The sequence below is a fragment of the Protobothrops mucrosquamatus genome, unplaced genomic scaffold (assembly GCF_001527695.2).
Source record: "Protobothrops mucrosquamatus isolate PMUCROS unplaced genomic scaffold, P.Mucros_1.0 scaffold337, whole genome shotgun sequence".
NCBI classification, from domain to species: Eukaryota; Metazoa; Chordata; class Lepidosauria; order Squamata; family Viperidae; genus Protobothrops; species Protobothrops mucrosquamatus.
In genome coordinates this window covers 219,670-245,582 of record NW_015386675.1, presented here as the reverse complement: position 1 = coordinate 245,582, position 25,913 = coordinate 219,670, and the positions used below count along the sequence as shown (strand labels likewise).

General features: G+C 37.5%; 1 protein-coding gene across 1 annotated transcript in view; it reads right to left on the bottom strand.

Annotated features, from left to right (window-relative positions):
• LOC107286906 (transient receptor potential cation channel subfamily V member 6) overlaps positions 1 to 13,549 on the bottom strand; it is a 32,664-nt gene extending 19,115 nt beyond the window's left edge. Inside the window, exons 1-3 of the mRNA XM_015815349.1 lie at positions 13,264 to 13,549; positions 1,440 to 1,537; positions 570 to 692 (exon numbers count right to left, since the gene is read on the bottom strand). Of these exons, the coding sequence (XP_015670835.1) occupies positions 570 to 692; positions 1,440 to 1,537; positions 13,264 to 13,400 (358 nt within the window). The 5' untranslated portion in view covers positions 13,401 to 13,549. The remainder of the gene's footprint in view (positions 1 to 569; positions 693 to 1,439; positions 1,538 to 13,263) is intronic.
• Positions 13,550 to 25,913: the final 12,364 nt, after the last annotated feature.

Genomic DNA, 25,913 nt, shown 5'->3' with positions numbered 1-25,913 from the left:
CCATCTTCCCACAGAAAATCCACTTCCTAATACAGTCACTCTTTGCTACAAAACATAAGATTTACAGTAGCAGCAAATTTTAGCTTTGATGCTTTAGCTTGTCAGGCAGGAAAAAAGATAAAAATTCCCATTCTTACTATACATAATAGGTGTTCAAACATTTTGTTCCTATTATCATTCATTCTGTTTTCTGATTTGAGATCATGAATATTTGCAGCAACAGCAACGGTTAAATCAAGTGTTACATGTATTACAATCTTTATTTATGTATTTATTAAACAATTTTTAAAATGTGTTTAATAAACTCACATCTAATTGGCACATAGCTGATTCCAGGTGGTTTACAGTATTAACAATCCACAACATAAAAACCTGTTATATACCACACTATGAAGCACTATATATAAATCTAAGTGCTATCGCATCATATGTCATTTGGGCATCATGCTTAGATCTCAATAACTATAAGATCTCAATAACTATAAGTATTTTCTATTGAAATAAATTTATATATTTTGTATGGGTTTTTTTAAAAAAAAATCCTAGCTCAGCTCCTTAATAATGATAACCTTCATAAAGTGCTGATGTCATTTTCTCATTGATGAGTTCGGGAGCCACTTCCAGAAGAAAGTCAGCAGCTTCTGTGCAATCGTAGAGGGTGGCCACATGGAGAGCCGTCTCCCCAATCGCTCCTGCACAGAATAATAAAAACACAATTGCCACTTAAGAATGAGTTAAAAAGCAAGCCTTGCTTGTTGTTTCAGATATCTGTCCAATACACATGACAGATACACAAAAACATATCGTTATCAACAGCAACAGAATCAATCAGCTACAGAATGAAAGTTTCTTTATTGAGGGTTATGGACTATAATCTACCATTTTGATCCATTGCAGGTTGACAGATATGTAAGTTAAGAAACATCTATCTATTGTCTGCCTTTCTAAAATGAAAGGGAAGGAGAGAAAGTTTGGCTTGCCTCACTTATGGATATATTTTAATATAAAATTTAGAGCTTGGCAAAGAGGCCTAAAACAGAAGTAGGGCATGCGCCTGGGTGTTCACTAGTCTTGGGGGTGTACTAAAGCATTGCAAAATGTTAAGTCACAGAACATTCTGACCCTGGAATGGACTGTTTCAAATAATCTAGAAATGTTCTGCTTCAAAAAAATTTGCACCCGAATGTTTCTTGATGGCTGTTTTGGGCACCCCTAGTGCAGTGTTTCTCAATCTAAGCAACTTTAGGACCTGTAGACTTCAACCCCCAGAACTCCCCAGCCAGCATGTAACAACGTCATGTGAAAGAAGAGTCACATCTGTATACACATCTGCACATATATACTGCAGAGGATCAAAGAATGGAGAGATTAATGCATGTAATTTTAATGCAGCACTTGATAGTCCAAGAAAATTCTCTCTTCAGAATAGGTTTAATTACCTCTTTGATAAATGTCACAAGAACCATCTTGGATTAATTTCCTGAGACCCTGAACATTGTTGTCCTTGGCAGCCAAGAGAAGAGGAGATTCCCAGATTCTGCAGAAAAAGAAGTCCAATAAGAAAATTACTCTTGTGGATCAAAATAATCTGTGTCAACAGCAAACAGAGGTTTAATGAAAAGATAGCATGGGCCCAAAACATAGACAGAAATATAGGATTAGATGAATGGGAAAGAACATGGAACAGAAATTACAAATTAACATTGTCAACTGCATACAAAGAAAACCAATATAAAATGTTCTACAGAAGGCATTTAGCACCGGCGAGATTGGCTAAAATATACAAAAATATGAATCCGGAATGTTGGAAATGTAAAAACAAAGAAGGAACATTTTATCATATGTGGTGGCAATGCCCCAAAACAAAGACCTATTGGGAGCAGATTAGGAGATGGTTACAGGAAATAACAAAACAACAAATTGAACTCAAACCCGAAATATTTTTATTAGGCATAATTAACCCAAAAATCGAGAAACGACTCCAATACATCATTATACATATTATAACTGCAGCACGCATTGCATATGCACAATGTTGGAAAAGGGAGAATATACCAACAAATGCAATGATTATATGTAAGATATTAGATTGTGCTGAGATGAACAAATTTACCTTAGAACTAAAAGACAAAGAAGCTACAGAATTCTACGAGATATGGGACATGTACTATAACTGGTTAGAACTGAGGAATAAAAAAGTATGAGAAGTAATGTAAATAAATGTAAGAGATGTAGGACATAGTATTGTTAAGAAAAAAGAAAAAATGTACTGTGTATTTTGTTTGTTTGTAAAGAGAAAAAGGAAAAATTAAAATTAAAAAGAAAAAGAAAAGAAAAGATAGGAAAGGTATTGTATGTTTGAGGAATCTGACACACACACAAAAAACAAAATTAGTAATCAAACTAAGAGTATCAAGATTCTATCAGATTTCTGTGTTTACCCAATTTCACATTGTTATCTGGCCCAGGGCCAGATAAGAAATTTAAATACAATATAAAAAACCAGCTATAAATTAAGTTTTTACACAGTATAATTGGAAAAAAAACCCTGATACAATATAAAAAACCAGCTAATACAATATAAAAAACCAGCTATAAATTAAGTTTTTACATAGTATAATTGAAAAAAAAAACCCTGACAAATGAAATAGGCTTCCATTCCTTGGATGTGATTTCGAAAGGATATGCAAAGCCCTACGAGTTCATGGTTAAGTTTTTGGATACAAATAAATAATGAAACACTTATACCAAACATGCGTATCATGGATTCTTAAATGGATAGACAACATCTCAAGAATAACTTTGGGGAAAATCAAGGTGAGGCCTTATAACTCTTTGCCTTGATAAAGAGTGGCATTCACCACATGAGGTTCTTTGTTAAGGTAGACTCACCCAAGCCTACTAAAAACATTCACACATTTCCTACATGAAAGCGGGTTGGGCAAGAGTAAGACAAAATATTAATTCCATCCTTGAAACCAGCTTCACTTGTGGTTATGTTTATAGAGGCCAATTTGCTACTGGTGGTTGTTATCAGTAAGGGCTTCCTTCTCTGGAGAATTATCCAGCTTCGCATTCCTGAAATCTCTCCTTTGTGCATAGATTATGGGTGATGCCTGTGTATTAAGTACATAAGCACAAAATAGGAAATGTTTTATTTAGAACAAAGTTAAATGGGGAATAGACTGCCAAGAAAATCAGTGAGAAGGAACTGATCTCGTAAGGGAAATGGCACTTGGGCAGAGCAATGTTATTATTTCATTCACATGTATCCTTGGGACTAACTCCTAAATTTAGCCATGAGTAACCAAAGGGGGCAATATTAAATGATCTCAACCTTCTCCAGGTTTTGCATCTAGTATTTTCTGGGCCAGGGCTTGGGTTAGACCTGCTACAGCCTCAATACCCAATTCATATAGAGCAGGGGTAGGCAACCCTGGCTCTTTTATGACTCGTGGACTTCAACTCCCAGAATTCCTCAGCCAGCATGGCTCAGGAATTCTGGGAGTTGAAGTCCATGAGTCATAAAAGAGCCAAGGTTGCCTACCCCTGATATAGAGCATCTCTCTTCTCTGTCTCATTGCCTATTCAGCAGTCTCCTTTTTGTCTTTCTTCTTGCTTGCTACCTATGCTCCTTCCATTTTTATTTCTCTTCTATATGCAGCTGGTAGAAAATGTGGTGGCCCAGGCAGTGACAGGTATGCACCAATATGATTAGATGACTCCAATATTTTTGGAGCTCCACTGGTTACCAATGGACTTCCCAGAGAGATTCAAGGTGCTGGTCCTCATGGCTTCAGTCCTGGTTATTTGAGAAGTTGCTTCTTCTGGCATTCCTCCTTCCAACTAGATCTTACAGAGTCAAATACAGGTACCATCTGGGCAAGATTATCAGCTGACGGGGCCTCAGAGGCAAGCTTTATCCATTGCTGAACTCTGGCCTATTTCATCTCTCCTGTGTTTCCAGAAACTTGTAAAAAAATTTCTCTTTTAGTTGGCCCAGTAGAAAGCTGCTTTACAATATGCATCATTTGTGACTTATTTATATAGATTGCCTTTGCATGCATTTGGAAGGGTGTGTTTGTTAAATTGTTTAGTTAGCCACATAGAGCCTCTATGAATGGCTGGTAAAGAAGGAGAGTAAATAAACAAATAAACAAACTTCCTACTTTACCTTGGGAATGATCAAGGACCATTTGCATCTTGGACATTATGCTCAGACGCTAAAAGGAACGAATACTGCAGAGGTACAATGAAACATGTTTGCTACTGTATTTTAATGGTAAGGGATGAATATTATTTAAATAATGGATTTGTTTATTTGAAAAGCAGTTTATACTTGCATTTAAAAGTTTAAAAGACTGTTTAGGAAAGTTAGTGTGGGAAGTCAGTCCCCTCCCCAAGAAAGAAATATTTTGGGGAATATTACAAAGGCAGAATATATTTCTCCAAAGGAATAATAGAAAATCTTAGGCAGAAATCACCACCACCCCAATTATCTCTGCCCCAAGCAGAGGCCAGGTCTGTAGAAATGCAGATGTGATAATCTTTTCAGAAAGATTGGAGCCAGGAAGCTTAGAGCTGATAGGATTAGAAAGACAAAAGATCCCTAGAATCAACAACCTCTCACCCAAAAAATCCAACACAGGACATAGTCATCAGCCCCACTGAGCAGGATATGACCTTTGGGACGTAACAGGATTAACCCACCACCATTAGAATACCAGTAAGGCACACTGGACCTCAGGTCAAAGTTCATACCACAGGAACAGGAAGAACAACTCCAAACACAAAAGCCCAAGAAGGTATAAAAAAACCCACCACTCCGAGCAACATGTGGTCAGCTTTCCCAGAGCCATATTTCTGTCTGGCTCTGCTCTTCAATAAACTATAACCTTCTTTCTAAAGCAGTCTCCATTTTGTTTATTCGCTGCTTGGACTGGGCCCTGATGAAGATTTTTCTTTCAACAGTAGCATTTTTGAAACTGGGGCTCTGTATCAATACATGTAACTTCTTTTTTTACTCCTGGTGACTTCTTGAATATAGCCAGTGCAGAAGTATTTTGCCACTGTCTTCTTCTGGAATGGTTTTTATTATTTATGCATTTATTTGCTAGATTCATATCCTGCCCTTTCCCCAGGAGACAGTTTATAAAGAATATCCTTTCATTTTATTCCTGCACGTTTTGAGGTAGGTTAGAATACAAGAGAGTGATTGACATAAAATTGTTTAGAGAGTATTCAGGATAGAACTGAATCTGGTCCAACGTCTTAAACACTACAACCATCTAGTACAAACTGGCCGACAGAAGTGGCATTTCCTGCTTTCCCATCTGTCAAAATCCAACCTTGTTTAGCTTTTTGAGTTCAGCCACAATGAACTAGAATAGCTATCTAGAGCTGGGCAAATTAAAAGAAGAGTAAAGAGTATCTACAATATACTTGGCATTAATTGCTGGAATATTCCACCTTAGTATGTTCTTAGAAAAAGATTTCTTCTCACACTCCCAAGTAAGAGCCTTCTCCTGTTTAACTTTCTGGCATATGGCCAGATAAACTGTATAGCATCACATATAAATCAGATGTTTAGTATATAATGTGACGTTCTTCCTGGAGCAATTAAAATCACATTTCCACATGTCAGAAGTCAAGTGAACAAGTTCAAGAAAACAAAAGAAACATCAAGTGCACTCACAAGAATTGACGGTCATTGATCCACTAAAGATGCATTCAGAGGAATGCTTTATATAGGACTCCATAAACTTTTTCCTCTGTAAAATCTCATTTCCTAAAATATTGATGGATAGAGAATATGTTGGGGAAAGGTAATTTAAGTATTAGAATAGGATAGAGGCTCTCTGACAAACAATCAACTTCTTGAAGACTGAAAGAGATATTAGACCTATCCTTTGTGGCAGATTTGGCTACAGATCCCACTCTGGTGTTCATTTCTAGACATCCTATCAAAGATTACAATTTGTATTCAAGGCAATAATAATCTCTACATTGCTGGAATAGTTATGAAAAGCGGAGAAGCAGCTAAGTCTGAACTGAATAAAATAGTAGAAATAAAAACGTTCACCTTGCTCTACTTGTCACTAAGAGATTGACTCTAACACTGAAAAGATAAATTGATAGTCCCAATGAATGAAGAACGAATGTTACAAAAGATTTATGAACAACCAGTGTAGCTTTATATGTATATAAAAAGGTAACAGAGAAAGACAGTGAGATTCCCTTTTCCCTTCCTTTTCTGTTCTTCATTAAAAGTGGAAACAACAACATATTCAAACTCTTAACAAGTAATACCTTGTAAAATTTGAGGGAAACTTTCAAAAGCTTACAGATCAGAAATGGATTTATAAAACAGTAGTATGCAAGTAGAGTCATTTTAGTTTAGGGGTTAAGACACTGGCTAGAAATTGGGAGCTGTGTTCTAGTCTGCCTTAGGCAAGAGGCCAGCTAGTTGACTTCTCAGCTCTGGGAAGGAGGTAACTGAATTGAGAAGGTGGAAAAAAGACTTGATCTTAAAACATATCAACTACTTGTTTTGTTATCATCACTGTTTGCATTGGTGGGGCAATTAAGACTAGAAAGCCTTTAAAAATCCCACCTTGCCAAACTTTATTTTTTCCATTACACACCTAGGTACAATGGACCAAACTTGCCTGTCCTATATATAAATTTCCTACCCTCTTTTGAGGGAATGTAGCTCTTAGAACAGGGGAAAATGTTAAGAGACCAGCTTTTTGAAGCCAATAAAGATGTTACTGCAGTACAGTCATCCAAATTTTGTCATTATGAAAAAAAAATAGAAACTACTTCTATGTCTGGTTAATATTACCAACACCCCACTGGGAAAGGCTTCTACATTCCTTGATTTGCAGACCATGCTTTCAGCAGTAACTTGAAGGGAAATTTTGTATGCACCCTGTTGAACAGCATCTCTGTTCCAGTGATGCCATCAAGTGGAGTGCATTATTCGCCATGGTCCCCACGTGGTCATAGTACAGCACAAGTCTTCTTCCTGGATATTATTAAGAGCAGAACTACACAATTGGGATTATTATATTCTGGGAGCAGCTATTCCTAGATTGTACAACTTAAGAGGATATTTGAATATTTCTTTGCCAACCTATCATTAAAAAAAAACAACCAATTTTGAATTTTTTTCAACTAAGTACCTTCCAGACACGTTGCCTAGATACAACAACCAGGATTCCCTAGTTGTCATGGTCATTATGCTAGTTGGGAGTTCTGAGAATTGGCTTTCTAACATATGCAGAGATGACCAGAATGTAATAATAATACAGTTTGAATTCTACACTAAACTATGCCATATAGTTCTAAAATTAAGGAACTCGTCAACAATTATGTCTTTTCAGTACATGTAATTTGCAAGCCAGGAAGGAACATCAAGCTCCTTGTATCACATTATCCACTCCTGCTAGCAATTTGGTAAGTCACAGGACTTCTTAAAGTAAACTCTATCAAGATTCTTAATAGCCATAATTTGCCAGTTAGAAATAACCCTAAATATCTAAGGTGGCCCCAAAGATTCTTATCTTGTAGTATTTCAAAAGCATCTGTGAAAGTGAATTGGTAGCTAGTTAGAATAGCCATAAAATCTCAAATAAATAAAAGTAATTGCACTGATGAGTTACTAATTACAGAAACTATGGACAGTTCTTGTTTGATGCTGGAATTCTCCTTCCCTTCCCCAGAGACAATCCATAACCAGACTTATGAAGAATGATTGCATCTGAAACTCTTCTACTGCTTTAATTACCTTGTCTGAGGAAAAATAATATTGGTCATTTGCAAGATCTTTCAAATAAAGAATTGGAATATCATATACTCATATTCAAAGGCTAAGAATCTAAAAGAATCTTAAGTATGTTTTTAAGCTCTCAAAATAGAATTAATTCAGCAAAAAAATTCCTCTCCCCCCTCCCCCATGTTTACAGAGTACCTCAGAGAAAGCTTAGAAAGGTAGACTTCCAGGAAAGAAATAGTGAACTGAAGATACTTCCATATAGAATGGAGTTGACAACCAAGGTGGAATGAACAACCAGCAAGTAGACCGGCTCTTTGTAATTCCTCTCTGGGCAAGGAGAGGACTTGAGATCACCCACAAGTGTTCCAGAGAGTTGCTCCTTGTGAGGAGACTGTCTCTGTCCACAGGGTTTAGAACTCCAGGAGACAAGAGAATAGCCATCTTGCTCAAACTATGGTTAGTGCCTTTGAAAGGGCACTGGGTTCACATACTTCCTTTTCTAATCACTTTCGGAAATTGGGTGTTAACTGCTTTTTAGCTATTATGAGCCTTTCAATCGACAAGTCTAAAAACACCTCATGAATTTTCTTCAATCCTTAGTGGAAAAAAGGTTTCAAATACAAGTTTAAACTTAATTTATTTTGGAAAGAGGTCAAGATGTTATTAAATTATAATCTGAAAATTGGGGGTTTGTTTTGTTATTATGGATAGGTAGTACAGTTCCAGATTTATTATTTTGGACTGATATGCGATTGCTCTTCAATTATAAATGATCTCTGTACTGACATAATGGAAAGACTGATCAACATTATTCTATGCGGTTTATTGCCATGTTTAAAATTTGAGCTGTTTTATATGTATTATATCATGCATTTGTTTTGTTTTCTGCTTGTTTTTTATTTTTTATACATTTTGGTTTTTTCCCATTTTTGTGTATTAAAGTAACAAACATCTGTTTAAAAATGGGATAACTGAAATCCAATATCATCATATCAACATCATATAAATGCAAGTATTTGCAACTATGCATTCATTAGTGGTGATGTGGCTTGTACTGAAATGTCTATACCACGGGTGTCAAACTCATGACGTCACATGACGTGTCGCGACATATCGTGACTTTTTTCCCATTGCTGGCAATGGGATTTGCGCAGTTTTGGCGTGATGCATCTGGCCCACAGGCCGGCAGTTTGACACCCCTGGCCTATACAGAACACTTAATTCCTATGAATTTGCAGTAGCAGCATCTCCTAAGTAACATGACATCATTATATATATGTTCTTTTTTATAGCCTTAGATGATGAGAAAAGGAAAAGAAACCATTTTGGATGTCAGCATATGAAGTTGAGTAACTCATAGTTGCTCCCATTCTGGACACAGACATATTCACGAGAAGAACTTTTTAGAACTTTATATCTGAATTCCCTAACCAGGCACCTTTCATGATTTGGAGATGCATTTCCCAATGTTTATTATCTCTACACACATTTGAAAGTGTCACATTTGAGAGGGTTATTCTGTACAAGTAGTGCTTGCTTAGCAATCACAGTTGGGACCGGCAACTTGGTTGTTAAACGAAGCAGTTGCTAAATGAAACTGCAACTGTGCTTATGATCTTACTTCAGCTTTCCTTTGCTTTACAGACCTGAGCAGGTCATAAATGCAAGGATTGCAAATGATTGCTAAACAAGGCAACAGTTTAGTAAGATCTACGCAAGTATAATTGCTCACATTCTTCAAATCAAAAGACAGAAAAAACCTATAAAATGGTATAGACAGAATGAGGAGTAAATGGGATATATATGTAATCTGCTTTTGCATATAGCTCAGCACAGCGTATGGGTCATGTAGTTTTTGTTATTTTGATACACTGCTTGCAAGTAACATTAGTTTAAATGGACTTTGATCTGATCCTACAAGGCATAGGATGTACTCAGGTCATTTAATTATCAGGACATGGCTAACTGGTGTTAATCCTGAATTTGCACCTTAAATGAGATTTCGAGTAAAAATAATCTAATTTTGGAATCTCATCACAAATAGAATAATAACATGGTTAATATTTTTGACTGAAATTATTCCTAATAAAAGAGCTGAGAAGACCTAGATCAAAGATGCCTACCAGATATCCTTGTTTGGAAGGTTTGCAAAATCTTACTAGGGAGAAACACAAATTATATTAGAACAGAATATCTGTAGCTCAGGCTTGAACTATAGAGTCCTCACCAAGGACTCCACAAATTGAATTATTTAATTGGGATGTCCTAAGAGCACTACCTCATAGTCTTTTTATATTTGACACCTGTTTAGAATATCCCAATCCGTGCCTTTGTCTTATCAATTAGGCTAAATGTTCATGATAATTATAACAGCATAAGTAGCAGCTTCAGCAGCCATATGTTTTACACAGATCTCACTGCATCTTTCAGAAGGAAAGCAGAATTAGTAGTTCAAAGAGACATGGGATTATAATCATTTCCAAATCTATAATGTTTGCTATTGGGCAATATAATTACTTTCAACAGCTTTACCATATAAACACAATGTAAATATATACTAAGACTCACAAGTTTAAATCTCATTCCCTCAAGCGCCATCGGTTTTTATCTCCTTGTAATAATTATCACTGGAGGCCAAACTGAATTTACTGAATTACAAATAAAAGCCTCTCTCTTTCTCTAGGCAAATTCCAGCCTAATCTAGCTCTAAAGATTAAAGCAGTTGACTATGCTTGCAACTAACCTTGTAAACAATTCAAATGGAAACAGAAGGCACAGTCAAAACTAAAACGGAGGACACTCCTATATCAAAATTCTGGTAAACTAATTCAAATACAGGGTATGGCCAGGTAATCTACATCTATAGGAAAGTAATGATTTTATTGCCCCAAGTGTGCAGTCAACTGCATAACTCTTGGCTTTGGCTTGCATTAGGCAGCTAATCCCAAACTCACAATAATGCAATTCACACAGCACATTACAGTATAGCGTTGTACTGTATATACTGAACACTGATGCAAGTTGTATATCTTTGGTCAGGTGAAGTGCATTAGTTCATATTCTATGTAGAGAAATACAATTTGGAGTGCAGGAGTGGAAGTGCCAAATTAATAGTTGTCTAAAGTCTAGCATTTTGCAAATCCATTGTACTGTGTGTGTAGTAGACCAGCTTTAAAGAACTCCAAGAATTTTATTATACAATGGTATCCGGATTCTAAACACGAAATTGTTTTGAAGTATATTTGTGTAGAATAGCAACCAAAAATAATGGCCAGGAATAATATGAATAGGATTTGGCAGAAACACACTGAGACACAATACATGCAATATGTCTTTGAATATGATATAGTATTTCAGAGAGATTAACCTATAAGCAAAGACCTTCAGCATTGGATTCATGGCCCTTGATACCGCAACTTATGAATCAGGGTATTAAGAATATCCTTGCTCGCGCTTCCCTAATTCAGCAATTAAATTCTGAATCTGCCTTAGGCAGCCGGTTAATCCTAACTGCATTGAAGTCAGGAATGTAAACTTTGCAGTTCCTATGAAGTAATGAACTCCTTATTTATTACTTAACTGATTATTATGCTTAGACATTTTTACACCTGAAAAGAAATGCAAATTTAAATTTTCACTAATTACAAAATAGTCAATTCTAAAATAATGATTTTATAATCCATGGGAATTATTTCAATATTTCAAAAGCCAAACTGTAACTAAAATTTCCCACCAGTTGTTCCCTTGCCTATACATTGAATTTATGACAATTTTTCAGCATGGCAATATTTAAAATCTAATCAACATCATTCTATCCCAGCTATAGGATAAATGGAAATTTTCAGTGAAATAAATGCTTTGGATCAGGGGTCTTCAAACTTGGCCACTTTAAGACTTGTGCACTTCAATTCTCAGAATTCCCCAGCCCGCATGGCTGGCTGGGGAATTCTGGGAATTGAAGTCCACAAGTCTTCAAGTGGCCAAGTTTGAGGATCCCTGCTTCGGATGCTTTCTGTAAAATACTAACACTTTAGTAATACTTTGTCTGAAAAAGCCCAGCAGCCTATGTACTCATAGATGACCACTCAGGTGCAATGGCCACCATATATTGTGTCATATATTGCTTTTCTAAGAGCCTGAAACAGCATTCCCCAAACTGTGTTTTTGAATTGTGTGAGATAATTCTTTTCTAAATCTCAACTAATGTTGGCCATGAAGGACCACTATGCTTGAAATGGCTGAGGTAGATTTTTAATTGGTTTTATTCATATTGAAATTTCTAATGTGACTCTAAAGATACTTTCACAAGAAGTTTAAACCTGCATTTTATCTACTCTCTGAGGCGATTCCATCAAGTACAAACAATTTCATTCATATTTAATTCAAAATAGGATTTCCTCCATCCTCTGGTCTTGCCTTGCATTCACAACAATCAGTTGAGAACGAAGTGAAAAACCATAATCATGCAAAATTCTTTTGCATAAATCAGTTTACTGAAGTTTGGGAACTCTGCAAGACACAGCCCTACAAGAGATCTGTACCTGGGTTAGGGCTGCTTTCTAAAGTGTAAATAACATACTTTGAAATCCAGAACCGTCTACCAATTCTGTATGGACAACCACTGGCATCACTATAAAGCTTTGACCATGAAGCAAGGGGTCACTCTGGTGATTACAAACTTGTTTTATAAAAATGTTGATAAACCAGTCCAGAGCTCATTTTTTTATAAGCAACAGTAAGAAAGTCATCTAAGGCAACTGATCTGGGGCAACATCAAGCAGTTATTCAGTTCAGATTCTTTGATACTGTGACTGTAATCCAAGGCAATCCAAAAGTAATTATTAAGGCCAATGGGGTATCAGACTGCTCCTAAAGTATTTGTACACATGAAAAGATTTCTGATGAAGCCCCAGCACACCACAAGGAGAAGGAAGACATCTCTGCAAAATCGAGACTTGGAGACAACTTCTTCCAGGTGGCAGAAATCCATGCTGTTGCAAACAATTCAACTGTTACAAGACTCTTCATCACTTTCCTTGGTGCAAAAATGATACAACTTCAGGGATGCAACTATGCCCCCTTGTGCTAGAGCAATTGGGGCCTGAGAAGGACTTATCCAGACTGAAGAAGGAAGAGCAGAATCAGAATCCTGGCTCCAACAGTTTGCAAAGAGAGGGGATGCGGTTTCTGAGCGCTCCCCTTTTGTTGTCTAGAACAACAAAGAAACAAACCAGCCTACAAGGGAAAAAAGGAGGGTTTTTTTGTTTTTGTTTTACCGTTTATCTCCTGTGCTAGCTACCTTTCCTTCTGCAGGACGACGACGCGTTTGAATCTTCATCAGTAATAGAAGAGGCGCGTGCGCGCCTGCAGGCATCGGGTCCAGCAGCCTGGAAGTAAACTATCCCGCCCAGCTGTTCATTTGCCGGCAAGGACTGATTTCTAAGACTCAAAGACCAGCAACAACCCAATCCGAAACCCGCGTTTACCTTTTCAGATGCAGCAGGTGTAACTCGTCCCAGCTCTGCCGCCCGCCCTTGGTTGGAACAAGGGGTCGTAAGCTGCGGCTCAGCCTCTTCCACACAGCGCCCAAGCGGCCGTTCGCACCTGGCACGGGCACCCCCATGGCTCTCCTCCCGCCCTCCTGGTTGGCAGCGCGTCTGAAGCAGCAGAAGCCGCCCCCCAGACAGCAACCTGGCGCCAGAGTGTCTTGCGTTGCCCACTCGCTCAGGCTAATGGCGCTGTCCCGAGTTGCGAGGGCGACTTTCCCGAGGAGAAAAGAAAGGAGCGGCGTGCGCGCAAAAGAGCGGTTTTATCCCGCGTGCCGGGTCCCCTCGCCAGCCCTTCGCTCCTTTTCCCTCTTGGCCTCAGGATTCTCCGCCCGAGCCACACTCGTAGCAGCGATCCTGGCCGAGGGAAATATAGGGACAGGCGCTGGAGAAGGCGGGGCCAATCGTGACGGGCACTTCCCCTCCCCCTCCTTCCCCAGAGTGGCCCTGGGTCGAAGAGTTCCTCTGGTCCGTTGGCTCCTGGGGATTGCAGGTGTCGGAGGTGGCCCGGCTGCCCCCTCGCAGGCCCTGGAGGACATCTAGTAACTGTAGCCCTGAAGAACTTCCTCACCCTATCACATATTGCAGGATTGGCTTTCTCCAGCTGGGTTCCAGAGTTGGGAGGATTAGGCTGAATTGAACTGTTAAAACCGCAAGGATTATCAAAATTGTCTGCATTTCTTTGGGCTATCGAGGTTTTTGCAGCCCAGCTATAGATCCCTAATTGGGTGATTTTCAGCTATGGCACCTCACTCCTCCATGGGTCCAAATCTTTCTGGAAGAGAAATAGGGGAACGGGGTAGCAAGGAAGAGAGAAAGACAGCTTCTTGCAGGAAAGAGAAAGACAACTTGCAGGAAGAATCTACCTTTAGAAATGGGAGCCAAATTTCGTATGCAACAGCAATGCCGATGGCTCCTTCCAAGAGCAACTACTACTTTGGCCCAATAACATGCTTACACACTTCTCCAGACTATTAGACCTCCCAAAATATCATCCACTGTATTGGCTGAATGTATACCTTTTTACAAAGTTGGAAGTTTCAGCAAAAAAAAAAAAAATAGCAAAGCACAAGGGAACAACATAGATTCAGAAAAAGAAATACTTAAAGAAGCAAGTGCCAATCTTCTTTGCAGCTGTTAACACAATAGCTGTTTTTGCCCTCCTGAATTACATAACATCCTTCAATCCACTTCTCAAAGGGAGAGGACAGGTGAAGGAGTCAGAGACAACACTGGCTGTTCTTTGTTGTTTTTGCCTAATTAATTGCTTCTTCGCTGACTATTTCTCTTTTTCAAGTTTGCATTGTGCAATCTTATTTTCTCCAGGTAGCTGAAGCAACAAAGAACAGCTATGAGCCACCGTCATAACACAGTTTACTATCTCTGTAATCTATGAATGGTAATAAAGTGTTTGCTTTCTTGCAGTTAACTTGTTGAACCTAGCTCTAGGCTTGCTTAGAAACTTTAATTTATAATGTCTGTGGTTAGAAATTTAGAAACTTGCAAGTAAATAAAGTACATTGTACATGCTTGTGTGTCCTCAGGCTATGCCATCTCCTGTGTACACTCTTAGTTGGTAAGATGTATGCAATTTATGATGGCTTGAAAGGTGGGCTCTAGATTGGTAATCTTAGCTTGCATAGAATTCTGCTTGGGATAAACATGAACTTTGACTTTGTGGCATAATAGTCAGGATCTGACCTGTATTATCAGGGGTGGTAATATAGGCTACACTGTCCCTGTCACTTTAAAAAACATGCAAGCTTTGATCAAAGCCACAATGAGTAGCAGAAGTTGGTATATGGGTCTATCTGATGATGACCATAGTATAGTGAAGACTGTGGCCTGAAGTATAAGAAGAAGAATAAATGATGACAAGCACAAATTAAATTAAACTGAAGAAAAAAAAGGAAAAAGAGATAGGTTGAAGAGGAAAGGGAAGAATGTAATAGAACGGAAGAAAACTGGTCTGAATGCATAAACTGGAATTTTTTAATTAGATTTTTACATCACTACCATCATATGATTGTTGGCAATATAATGAAAGAATAATCAGTAATCAATATAATCAATTAAACATTCAGCAAAACATTTAAAACAAGGTAATATAAAACAGTAATGGCATTTTTCAACGTTAAACCCCCAAGAAAATTTTAACTTAATTTGGGATGCTAACAAGGTTGGGGCAAATCTGATTTACAGGGGAGACATTCCATAATGTAAGGGCCTTTAAAACTGAACTATTTGAGGCACAGTTCTTTGGGCTGTTCCTGAAAACTATTCAGGAAGTTCAGATGGTGTAAAATTTAATGGCTCATATTTTTACAGGTGAGAGCATTTTACCAGTGTTACAATAATACTCCAAGTATTGTGGCAGATACTGTGTTGACTATCAGTTTGGTGAATTTCTTTTCTCTTTTTTGCACAATGTTCATACAATATGCCAAAAGGGGAATAGCATGATGGATACACACACACACACATGCACACACACACATGTTTAGTATAATTTTTTATTACTATTTTACTTTACTCCAAGGCTGAATCATTTTCTTTGGTGCGTACCTGTTTTCTCCTATCTAAAATCATATTAAACAACACCTGAATCATAGGAAATATAATTTATTTCTGATGTAGTAAGTCCTTGCCTGCACAAATTCTTGGAATGAAGACTTTTGACACCATACAGCACTATCTGCATGTTGAATGCTACCCTATATTGAAAATCTCTTAAACAAGAAATGCAGAAATTAGAGGGTTAGGCTGCAACATTTTTCTCTGATTTGTTAGGGTTTTTGCTTTTAGAAATAGTTTGTTTTTGTTTTGTTTTACATGTTGAAAAGAATTCAAGATTGCTATTTCCCAACTGCAAAGTTTGAAGTCATACAGCCTAGGCTTGTCTAAAACTTCTAAGACCTGCCATTTCTTAGAACTGCATGTGTGGCTGGACTCCCGATCTCCTTCCAGCCCAATAGAACAATTCTTTATAACAGGCAGCTTTATTATATGGATACTCCAGCCATAGCTCAATGGAATTAAAAGGACACTGAGACTATTGAACTTGCTTCTGAATAAATATGCCTAAACTATGCTATGAATTTGCCTGATTGTCTGTCATCTCATCTACTCTTACAACCCAGCCCAGGTATGCAGAACAGCTTTTTCCGAGGTTATTACACCTGTATTTCCTCCAATAGCTCAGTTTTGCTCCTGAAATTTAGAGTGTAATATCCTCATAGTTGGGACCTACTCTGTTTTGTAAGTCATCCTATGATCTGTCTAAACACATTCATTATCTTACTGCTCAATTCACACGTATACCTATTCAGAGGTAGGATATTTAAGGTGCTGGATTAAGCTGTTGCCAGAACACAAAACATCTTTGATCACAGGAATGGGGATTTCATTCGTTCGTTCATGCATTCATTCTTAACCCATACCACCTCCATAAGTGATGGCTTTTGAAAGTTATTCCTATGCTATAAGACAAGGCTACGGGCATATGGAAAAACGTTCTAAAGGTATTTGTACAAAACTGAAAGGAACTCTCATTTGCCTGGTATATTCTAAAAAGTTAAACTATGGTCCCCTTCATCCAATCAGCCAGAAACTGGCAACACCGGGAATTGTAGGTTATCATTCTTGGAATGATTGCTTTGAAAGGCATCTGTATTCATTCCCAAACTGATTTAAGTAGGTTGGAAATAGATTTCTATATCACAAAAGGGCTGAAAATAATACAATGAATGCATAAAAAGGCTTGAGTTTTTCACATAGGAAATGCCAACGTGCTGGTGTAAACTGAGGAATATCTGACTTAACAACAGTACTTGTGAGACAGACCTTGGAATTATAGTTCATTATAAACTAAATGTGAATTCCCTGTATGAGATCGCTACAAAATGCAGAAAATCTTTGAGTCATGCAGCATGCAGTGGGAAAATGAACACTAAAGATCTCGCTCAGCTATCAAACCAGAAATTTAACAACAGTCTAACTTCAAAGATGTCATAAAAATAGGGTTAAAACAGAAATATAAATTGTCAGGGCGCGTTATATGTTTACCTGTCAATAAGTGGACACAAAAAGTGACAGGGTGGTGGTCTGTCTACAAGATGGAGAGATAGGCTATGAAAAGTCCCAGAAGAATCACTAGAGCAAAATACCAAATGAAATATAAATATAAATTAAGAGAGCCAGTATGGTCTAGTTTGGTCTACTGGTTCAGACTAGAAAGTGGGAAAACATAAGTTCAAATCCCATCTTAGCCATGAAAGAGGGTGTGTTGGATATGTTCACTGGTTTGAGTTATTTGTAAAAACAATAAAGGCTGGATATTAAATATATACAAACATACATACATACATACATACATACATACATACATACATACATACATACATACATACATACATACATTATATGTTGGTGTTAGTGGTCTTTTTAACTTTTTGATTCCAACCACAGCATTAAACATCATTGATATAGCTGCGCTGTAGGGCCAGCAAAGAAGAATGTGGGTGCTGATTCTGACAAAAAAAATCCCTGTACCTATTGATCATAGAGGAGAGAAAGAGTCTTAAGACAACACTGGTTTAAAGGCAGATAAGTCATGAAACATTCATTGTTAAATCTGCCTTATAAATACCTGAGGCAGATAGGCGAGTAGATAAATTCCTGCACTGTAAGCTTGCAGTCCTCACCCTCCCAGTTGGGCTTTCTGGCTCCAAGAGCATAAGCCGTATATTCTTGCTGTCTTTGGGGGGCATTGTCAGATCTTTGATCTGAACAATCACAAGTTATCCAATGTGTAAATGCTACACCTACAATTTAAATAGTGAAACTATAGGGTGAGAGACCTTTATTGACCATTAATTGATTTAAAACAATGAATGCTGGTCAAAATATTTTGAGGAATATGGAAGAAAGAGATGCCTTGTAGAAAGAGAATTTCCACTAAGACTGTGTACTAACTAGGAGATTCAGGCATTTCAGAAAATAGTCTTATTTTGAACACAGATTCCCCACCCTCTTTCTTTAGGAAATGCTTCATATCTCATAATCTTTTATACAGAAGTCCATTGACAAAGATTCTTGGCATTGCCAACCTCTCCCTCTTTCCCTGACTAGACTGGATTTCTGCATGTTCAGTTAATTTTCCAACCCAATCTTCTACTGTAGGCATTCATTGTTTTTCTAACTATTTATTTATATTCCGCCTTTATTATTTTTAGAAACAACCCAAGATAGTAAACGTATCCCAACTGGCTTTCATGGTTAAGGTGGGACTTGAACTCACAGTTTCCAACTTTCTAGCCTGGTGCCTTAACCACTAGAGTGAATTTGCTCTACAATAATGTTGCTGTTGTGAGGTTAGTTTAATCAAGTACGTGATGGGTTTACTTTGGGATTCTACTCAGCCCTCTGGAGATTAATTCACTGAATCAATTGCCTTCCATTTATATAGACCAGTATCTTCACATCCCCCACTCAAGGACTCAGTTAAGCAACTTGAGGGAACAGGCCAATGCAGAACAATGTTTATTGCATTTACCTGAGAACAGATTTTGTTTTTCTCAATAGTTTCCTATGAATCAAGAGGATCATTTTATATTCCCTGATAAGAACAGAAGATGCTGTTGATAAATAAAGAATGAGCAAGAGATAGAAATAGTCAGTGCTTTGTTTCTAAAAAAAAAGGTGCCGGAACTCACACACGTCATACAACCCACCTTGCCTACCCTATAAGGTTCCATCCAAAAAAGGTGCCGGAACTCCATTCTGGGCATTCTATGCGAAAAAAAGCCCTGGAAATAGTTCTTGGTTTGGCAGCTGCAAAGTTTCGGTCTCTTGGAAAATTAGAGAGAAGATAAGTTGTTGCTAATAAGGATCAACTTGCCAGGTGAATTTAACCCGTTTTGAAGGACCTAAGTCCTCTCTCTCTCTCTCTCTCTCTCTCTCTCTCTCTCTCTCTCTCTCTCTCTCTCTCTCTCTCTCTCTCTCTCGTCTTTTCTTTGCTGTCTACTTAGGTCTGCTCTTGCCTTATTTTTTTCCCTTTATTTTTCTTTTTCAGTCAACATTCCATTTCCTCCATCTCATCTTCAGCCTTTCCTTTACTGCTGTTTTTGTTGGAACAGAGGACAAAGATGTACAAGAGTACCTTACTGTACTTCTGTGTAAGAGTAAGAATGGTTGGTATTATGTGGCTGGAGGATCAAATAATTATTGACTGAACCTTATTTTACAGCCAATTAGAATGGTTTCACCTAAAACTGGAAATTCTGGGTAGTCAAAGTGCAGAAGATAGACCTTGCAGAGGATTTTTGTCTATTTAGAAAATTGTTATTATATACACAATGATGTGAAAACACCAGTTCTTTAACTGGTGTTGGCTTCATCTCCATTGTGTTATTCCCAAGAACCTAGGATGTCATAATATATCGGCACAGTATATGTGCAGATCCTAGCTCGGTGACCTTTTGTAACTGACAGATAGAAATTTTGTCAATGCACAGATTTTCTAAGTGACATTTTTTGGTATGGCATCCAGTGTGCTGATGGAACCACCCACAGCTGGTTCATGCCATAATCTTTCAGCTTCACTGTTCAGATCTTGATGCTTTGTGATCTTCACCAATTCTTTGTCTTCTAGTCTACTATTTCCTGCCACATCAATAATACACACTTTCTTTTTTTCAACCATGGTTAAATTTGATGTATTGCAAGCCAAGATTTTAGCAGTTTGTGTTTAGAAATCCCACAATATTTTAACATGCTTATTCTCAAATACCTTTTCAACTGTATGTTCCTACCAATTCTTTACTACTGACACATCATTTTTATGGATGTTCCAGTGAATCATTTTGGTCATATGTTATACTGTTGTTTATAATCAGTTTGTGCAATCTTCTTGCACAAGTTGAGTATACGATCTATAATTTCCATTTTCCCCTGGATCTTTTGTAGAAATTGATCATGTAATGCTTACTATTATTATGATTTGTTGCACAGTCAACCAGATGTTTAGACTGGATTTGGCATTTTTATCCACCTATCAAGTCCTTCCCAAGGACCTGGGATAGGCAAATGTTATTTGATGGTGTTAAAGGTCTTGTCCCAGTACTGTTGCCTTTTGCAATTGACTGATGATGATTTTGTCAATGCCAGTGGTGTTCAAGTGATTGCACCCAAGGCACCTATTGCTATATTTGGCACTATATTTGCTTTCTTTTGTCACAGTTGTTCTATTTCTATTCGCATGTTTTGTATTTTGTGATTTTCTCTAGGTTTTTTTTTCTCCTCTTTATTGTGGATTGGTTAAATTTGAGATTACACTTCTTTTGAAATAAATAAGAGAATGTAAAATGCCTTGCAGGCCTTCTTTTAATTGTTTTAAATTGTAAGGAGATGATAACACAATTAGAATCAAGCTGTCATCAAAAATGCCAATTTCCTATATTTCATGTGCAGGATTTTTTTTAAAAGGGATAAAGAAAAGCTATCATGATCAACATAGATATTATGGCATTAATGTGCCTGTGTATTTTTCTAGGATAATTTGAGCCTGCAGTAATGATGTATAAAGGAATAAAATCAACCCTGAGGTTTCATTCAGGGCACAAATGAACAGGGTCAAATGACCCTGTTTTAGTCACTTTACGTGAAAGCCCTGTTCTCTGGAGAAGCCTCTAATGCTGGGAAAAGGGCAAGGAAAGAGAAGAATAAGAAGACCAGCAGCAAGGTGGCTGGAGTCAATTACAGTGGCAATGAGTGGGATGTTGAAAGAGCTGATGTTGGGAACAGAGTGTCATAGACAAAATCCACCTATGTGGCCGCTAAGATTTTACAATGATTTGAACGTGCATAATCATCATCACAAAGGAATTTTTAAAAATGTGAGTCATATTATTGAAAGATCTGTTTACTGAAAACTTAGAAGGCTACTTGAAGGACCATATCCAGGTTATTTGAAGGACCGTATCATCCCACTGGGACTGGCCTTCCCCAACATGCCAGCAGAGGATGCATGCTGCAGGCCCCATCAGCCAAGGTATTCTGTCTGGAGGGAGGGGTCCAGGAGAAAACCCTTCTTTGCCATTGCACTTGCCCTTTAGAACATCTTAACCCCCCTCCCCCCGAGTGAGGTCAGCTCCAACGCTCCTTATCTTTCATAAGACCTGGTTCTGCCAGTTGGCTTAGGGCTCCAACAGCACGGTTTCACACTGGAGGTAGTTGATAGATTAACAACAGATCCCACCCCCTCCCCTTCTCATCATAGGCCCTCTATCCCTCCCCATCTTTTTAGCTAGGTTGATTTGTATAGTACTGTATTTACTATACTGTTGTACAGTTTTGTCTTTTAATATTGTAAGTCACCCAGAGTTACCATGTGGTAAGATGGGTGGCTAATAAATTTTACAAGAGACTGGACAACCATTTTTCTGAAGTGGTATAGGATTTCTTATTTGAGTAAGGGGTTGAACTAGAAAACCTCCAAGGTCCCTTTCAACTCTGTTATTCTGTTAAAAACCCACTCAGCAAAAATTGAACAATAAGCATATGCTTAGAGTACATGTGTTTCATTTAGGAAAATGAAAGGAAATTCCTATATAATGATAGGTCATGTACATTTAAAGTACAATATTATGTTGAAAATTGTTTACCTGAGGACTTATAGATTGTGGGTAAGCCTTGCTCTATTGCACTTTCTTGCTATAATAGCATAGCAGAGATGGTTCAGCCATTCCTAATATGCAGCTATTAACATTATTATATGTTATGTGTAATTTAATCATTGCCAGTATGCCATTCATCATGCCACCTTGTCTCCATTATTATGAGACCGCTGGTAAACTTTGTTTATACTGTCTCATCCTGTCTTCATCCATAGCACACACTCTGTCAAGTTAGAAATGTATAGCTGCAATAAAACAAGACATTTGCAATTGGGCCTAAAGCAGTGTTTGGTTCTTGAGCTCAGTCTTTTCTTAAGCTCCTTCCAAAGACCATCCAAATAATCAATGAGGCTTCACTGCCCACCACTTTACCAACATGATCATTTGCTGTGAAACGCATATTATGCTGCAAGATTAAAACAAAAACAGAAAATGTAGTAATATGATGATCCTGGGCTGTGCAGATTAAGCTTTGAGCATGTCAGTCCTAAGGTGGATTTTAGAATTCTTTTGTCATTTGTACTTCAAACATCATGAATTCCTCTAATGGATAGCAAGAGCCATAAATACATGTTTCACAGAAGTCTTTCGTGTTTCCTTTTTTGGATGGATTAATAAATACTATGCCCTTTACAAACTATGAATTTAGTTTAATGAAATTTTTGCTGTGTTTCTTGCTATATGTCAGAAATATGTTTTGGTTTTGTTTGATTTTGGGGAAATAGTATGAGAAACTGCATTAGCCGTTTCAGTGATCAAAATTGGCAGTCCATTTGTCATATTCTTTAATTATTATTTGTTCTGACATTTCTCCTGTTTATCTGATCTTCGGTATTCTGCAGTTCTGTTAAGTCATTTGTCTGAGAAGGGCAGATAGGAAGGAAAGATTAGATCACACTTTTTGTCCAAAATTTGCCTTAGGGACGATTTCGTATTTCTTCAAAGTGAAGTGAAACAAATATTTTTAACCTTGATGGAAGAGATGATCTGTGTTTGAGTTTAGGTGAAAACCTTTTTATAGGGTTGATAAATTATAGCAATAGCATTTAGACTCACATCTGCCCCTTAGTGCTTTACAGCACTCTCTGGATGGTTTATAAGGTCAGCATTATTTGCATATTGCTTCCAACAATTTGGGTCCTCATTTTACCAATTTCAGAAAGATGTAAGGCTGAGTCAACCTTGAGCCCCAGCAGGATTGAACTCCAGGCTATGGGCAAAATTTGCCTGTAATACTGATTCTAACCACTGCACCACCAGGGCTCCTTATGTGATTTCAAGATAGCGTTTATTTGTAGTAACCACCTGGATACATTTTCTCCAGAAGGATCCATCCCAGTTTTCAAGGGTCCTTCCAATGCACCCATCATCACTACAATTGAGCCTATCCACTTTGTTCTGGGTCATCCACCTATCCTTCCTTGCATCTTTCCCAGCATTTTTTAGGGTTGGGATTTAAAATCTCAAACAGTAAAAGACATATTCTATAAGTAAGAATGGGCCCCTTTTTTAAAAAAAGATGACTACTTTATCATTCCAGAAGAATGAAGACAGACGAGATAAATTTTTATTTTGCCAGATATGTTACATAATGAAGGATAGTCCTTTATTACAAAGGCTGTCAGGAGACAGTGGTGCATTTTCCGTCTCTTTCCTCTGTCTCCTTTGATGATGTGCTTAGTATTCTTTTAGAAATTATTAAAATATTTAACCTTGACATTAAAATGATTGCATCTATCAATTCTTGCACTATTTATAAACAGTTCAATAAGGAAAAAAAGTTGAAAAAAATGAATCTCAAAACCTGAGGATTAAGCTATATTTAACAAAACTTATTTAAAATTAAATAATGCATTAAATAATCTCAGTATTATTGCAAGGCAAAAGCAGCTGCATTCGAGTCTAAAATTTGCAGGGCTACTACATTTTTCTATCAAAAATCCCTGACAGATGCTATGTATTCTAAGGTGATACAGGCAGTCCTCGAATTACAACAGTTCATTTAGTGACCATTTGAAGTTACAATGGCACTGAAAAAATGATCTACGACTATGTTTCACACTTATGACCATTGCAGCATGCCCATGGTCATGTGATCTAAATTTAGATGCTTGGCAATTGAGTTGGATTTATGACGGTTGCAGCGTTCTGGGTTCATGTGATCACCTTTTGCAACCTTCTGACAAGCAAAGTCAATGGGGAAGCCAGATTCACTTAATAACTGTGTTAGAAAGTTAACTGCACTGATTCACTTAACACTTGTGTCAAGAATGGGGCAAAACTCACTTAACAACTGTCTAGTATAGTAGCTGAATTTTTGGGCTCAATTATGGCCGTAAGTCAAGGACTGTCTGTATTTGTGCAGTATAGCTATGAAGAAGTATTGGAAGACTGCTATTGTGTCTCTCCTCAGCCTTCTCTTTATTAGGCTGGACTAGATATGTTTAGCCTAATGAAGAGAAGGCTCAGGGGAGACACGGTAGCAGTCTTCCAGTACTTGAAGGGCAATCAGAGGGAAGAGGACAAGAAGCAATGGATGGAAGCTTGTTAGAGGGAGATTCAACCTGGAACTAAGGAGGAATTTCTTGACAGTAAGCATAATCAATCAGTGGAACAGCCTGCCTTCCAGAGTTGTGGTTGCTCAATCATTGGAGGTTTTCAAGCTTAGACAATCATTTGTCTGGGATAGTATAAGGCAGGTGTCTCCAAACTTGGCAGCTTTAAAACTTGTGGACTTCAACTCCCAGAATTCCTCAGCCAGCATACACACACACACACACACACACACACACACACACACACATATATGTCCTTAATGACTGCAAAAATCCGAATCCTGGGCATATCTGTTCAATAATATACAATCCTCGAACTCCGGGAGGAATATAAATCAGCTGTTTATTGTTAAAAAAATTTAAAACAATAAAAGCAACTATTTACAATACTAAAACAAATGGTCAGTCAGGACGAATGGCCCTATCACACAGTCAAAGAGTAAGAAACTAGGTTAGCAAGGTTTATAAGAGATCTCTCCACCCCCAACACTTTACTCTGAAGACACTGACAGTGGATCAGCAAAAGCTAAGTTTGTTTTAGTATTGTAAATAGTTGCTTTTATTGTTTTAATTTTTTTTAACAATAAACAGCTGATTTATATTCCTTTCGGAGTTCGAAGATTGTATATTATTGAACATATATAGATACTCATATATATACTCATATATATACATATACTCATTAAAAAACATGGATAAGTAACAAACCATATGTTTAAACAAACTTTATATTCAGTTCTTCCCTCACCTAGAAAATACTTGGATAAGTCCATCTAACAACAGTATGCCAAGTCAATATATATTGGCAGCAAATCTACAATTCAGAGAGCACTTAGTAGTATTAGAGATGCTAGAAATTCAAACTGGGGCTTCCTGCAGCCAAAGCTTTCCCTCTAACACCCATTTATGACCTTTTCACCAAGGCAAGTAGACCCTACCACCCATTGTTCATTTATTAAGAGATCTCTAGAATCAGGAGATTATAAAAGAAAATGATAACACCAAGAACTATCCATTAAGTTGGCACAGCAAGACTGAATGTTGACAGGGCAAGCTACTGTATATACAGTACAGCTTTTTTACTACATATTATTACATTCAGTCCATCAGTGTTCCTGGTAATATGCAGGATTCTATGTCACTTAAGAAAACAAAAGTATAATCTGATAATTTAAACTGAGAAAATTAGAAATGCTAGGTGTGAAGTCAGCAAACAAGGTCCTTTTCTTTTAAATGTTTTGATATCATACTCAGATATGATACCAAGGCTTAGCATTCACTCCTTCCAGTCTTTTTTTGTTCTCCTGAGTCTAATAATTTCACTGAGCCCATATAGGAACAAATGCATCCAGGGAGAATG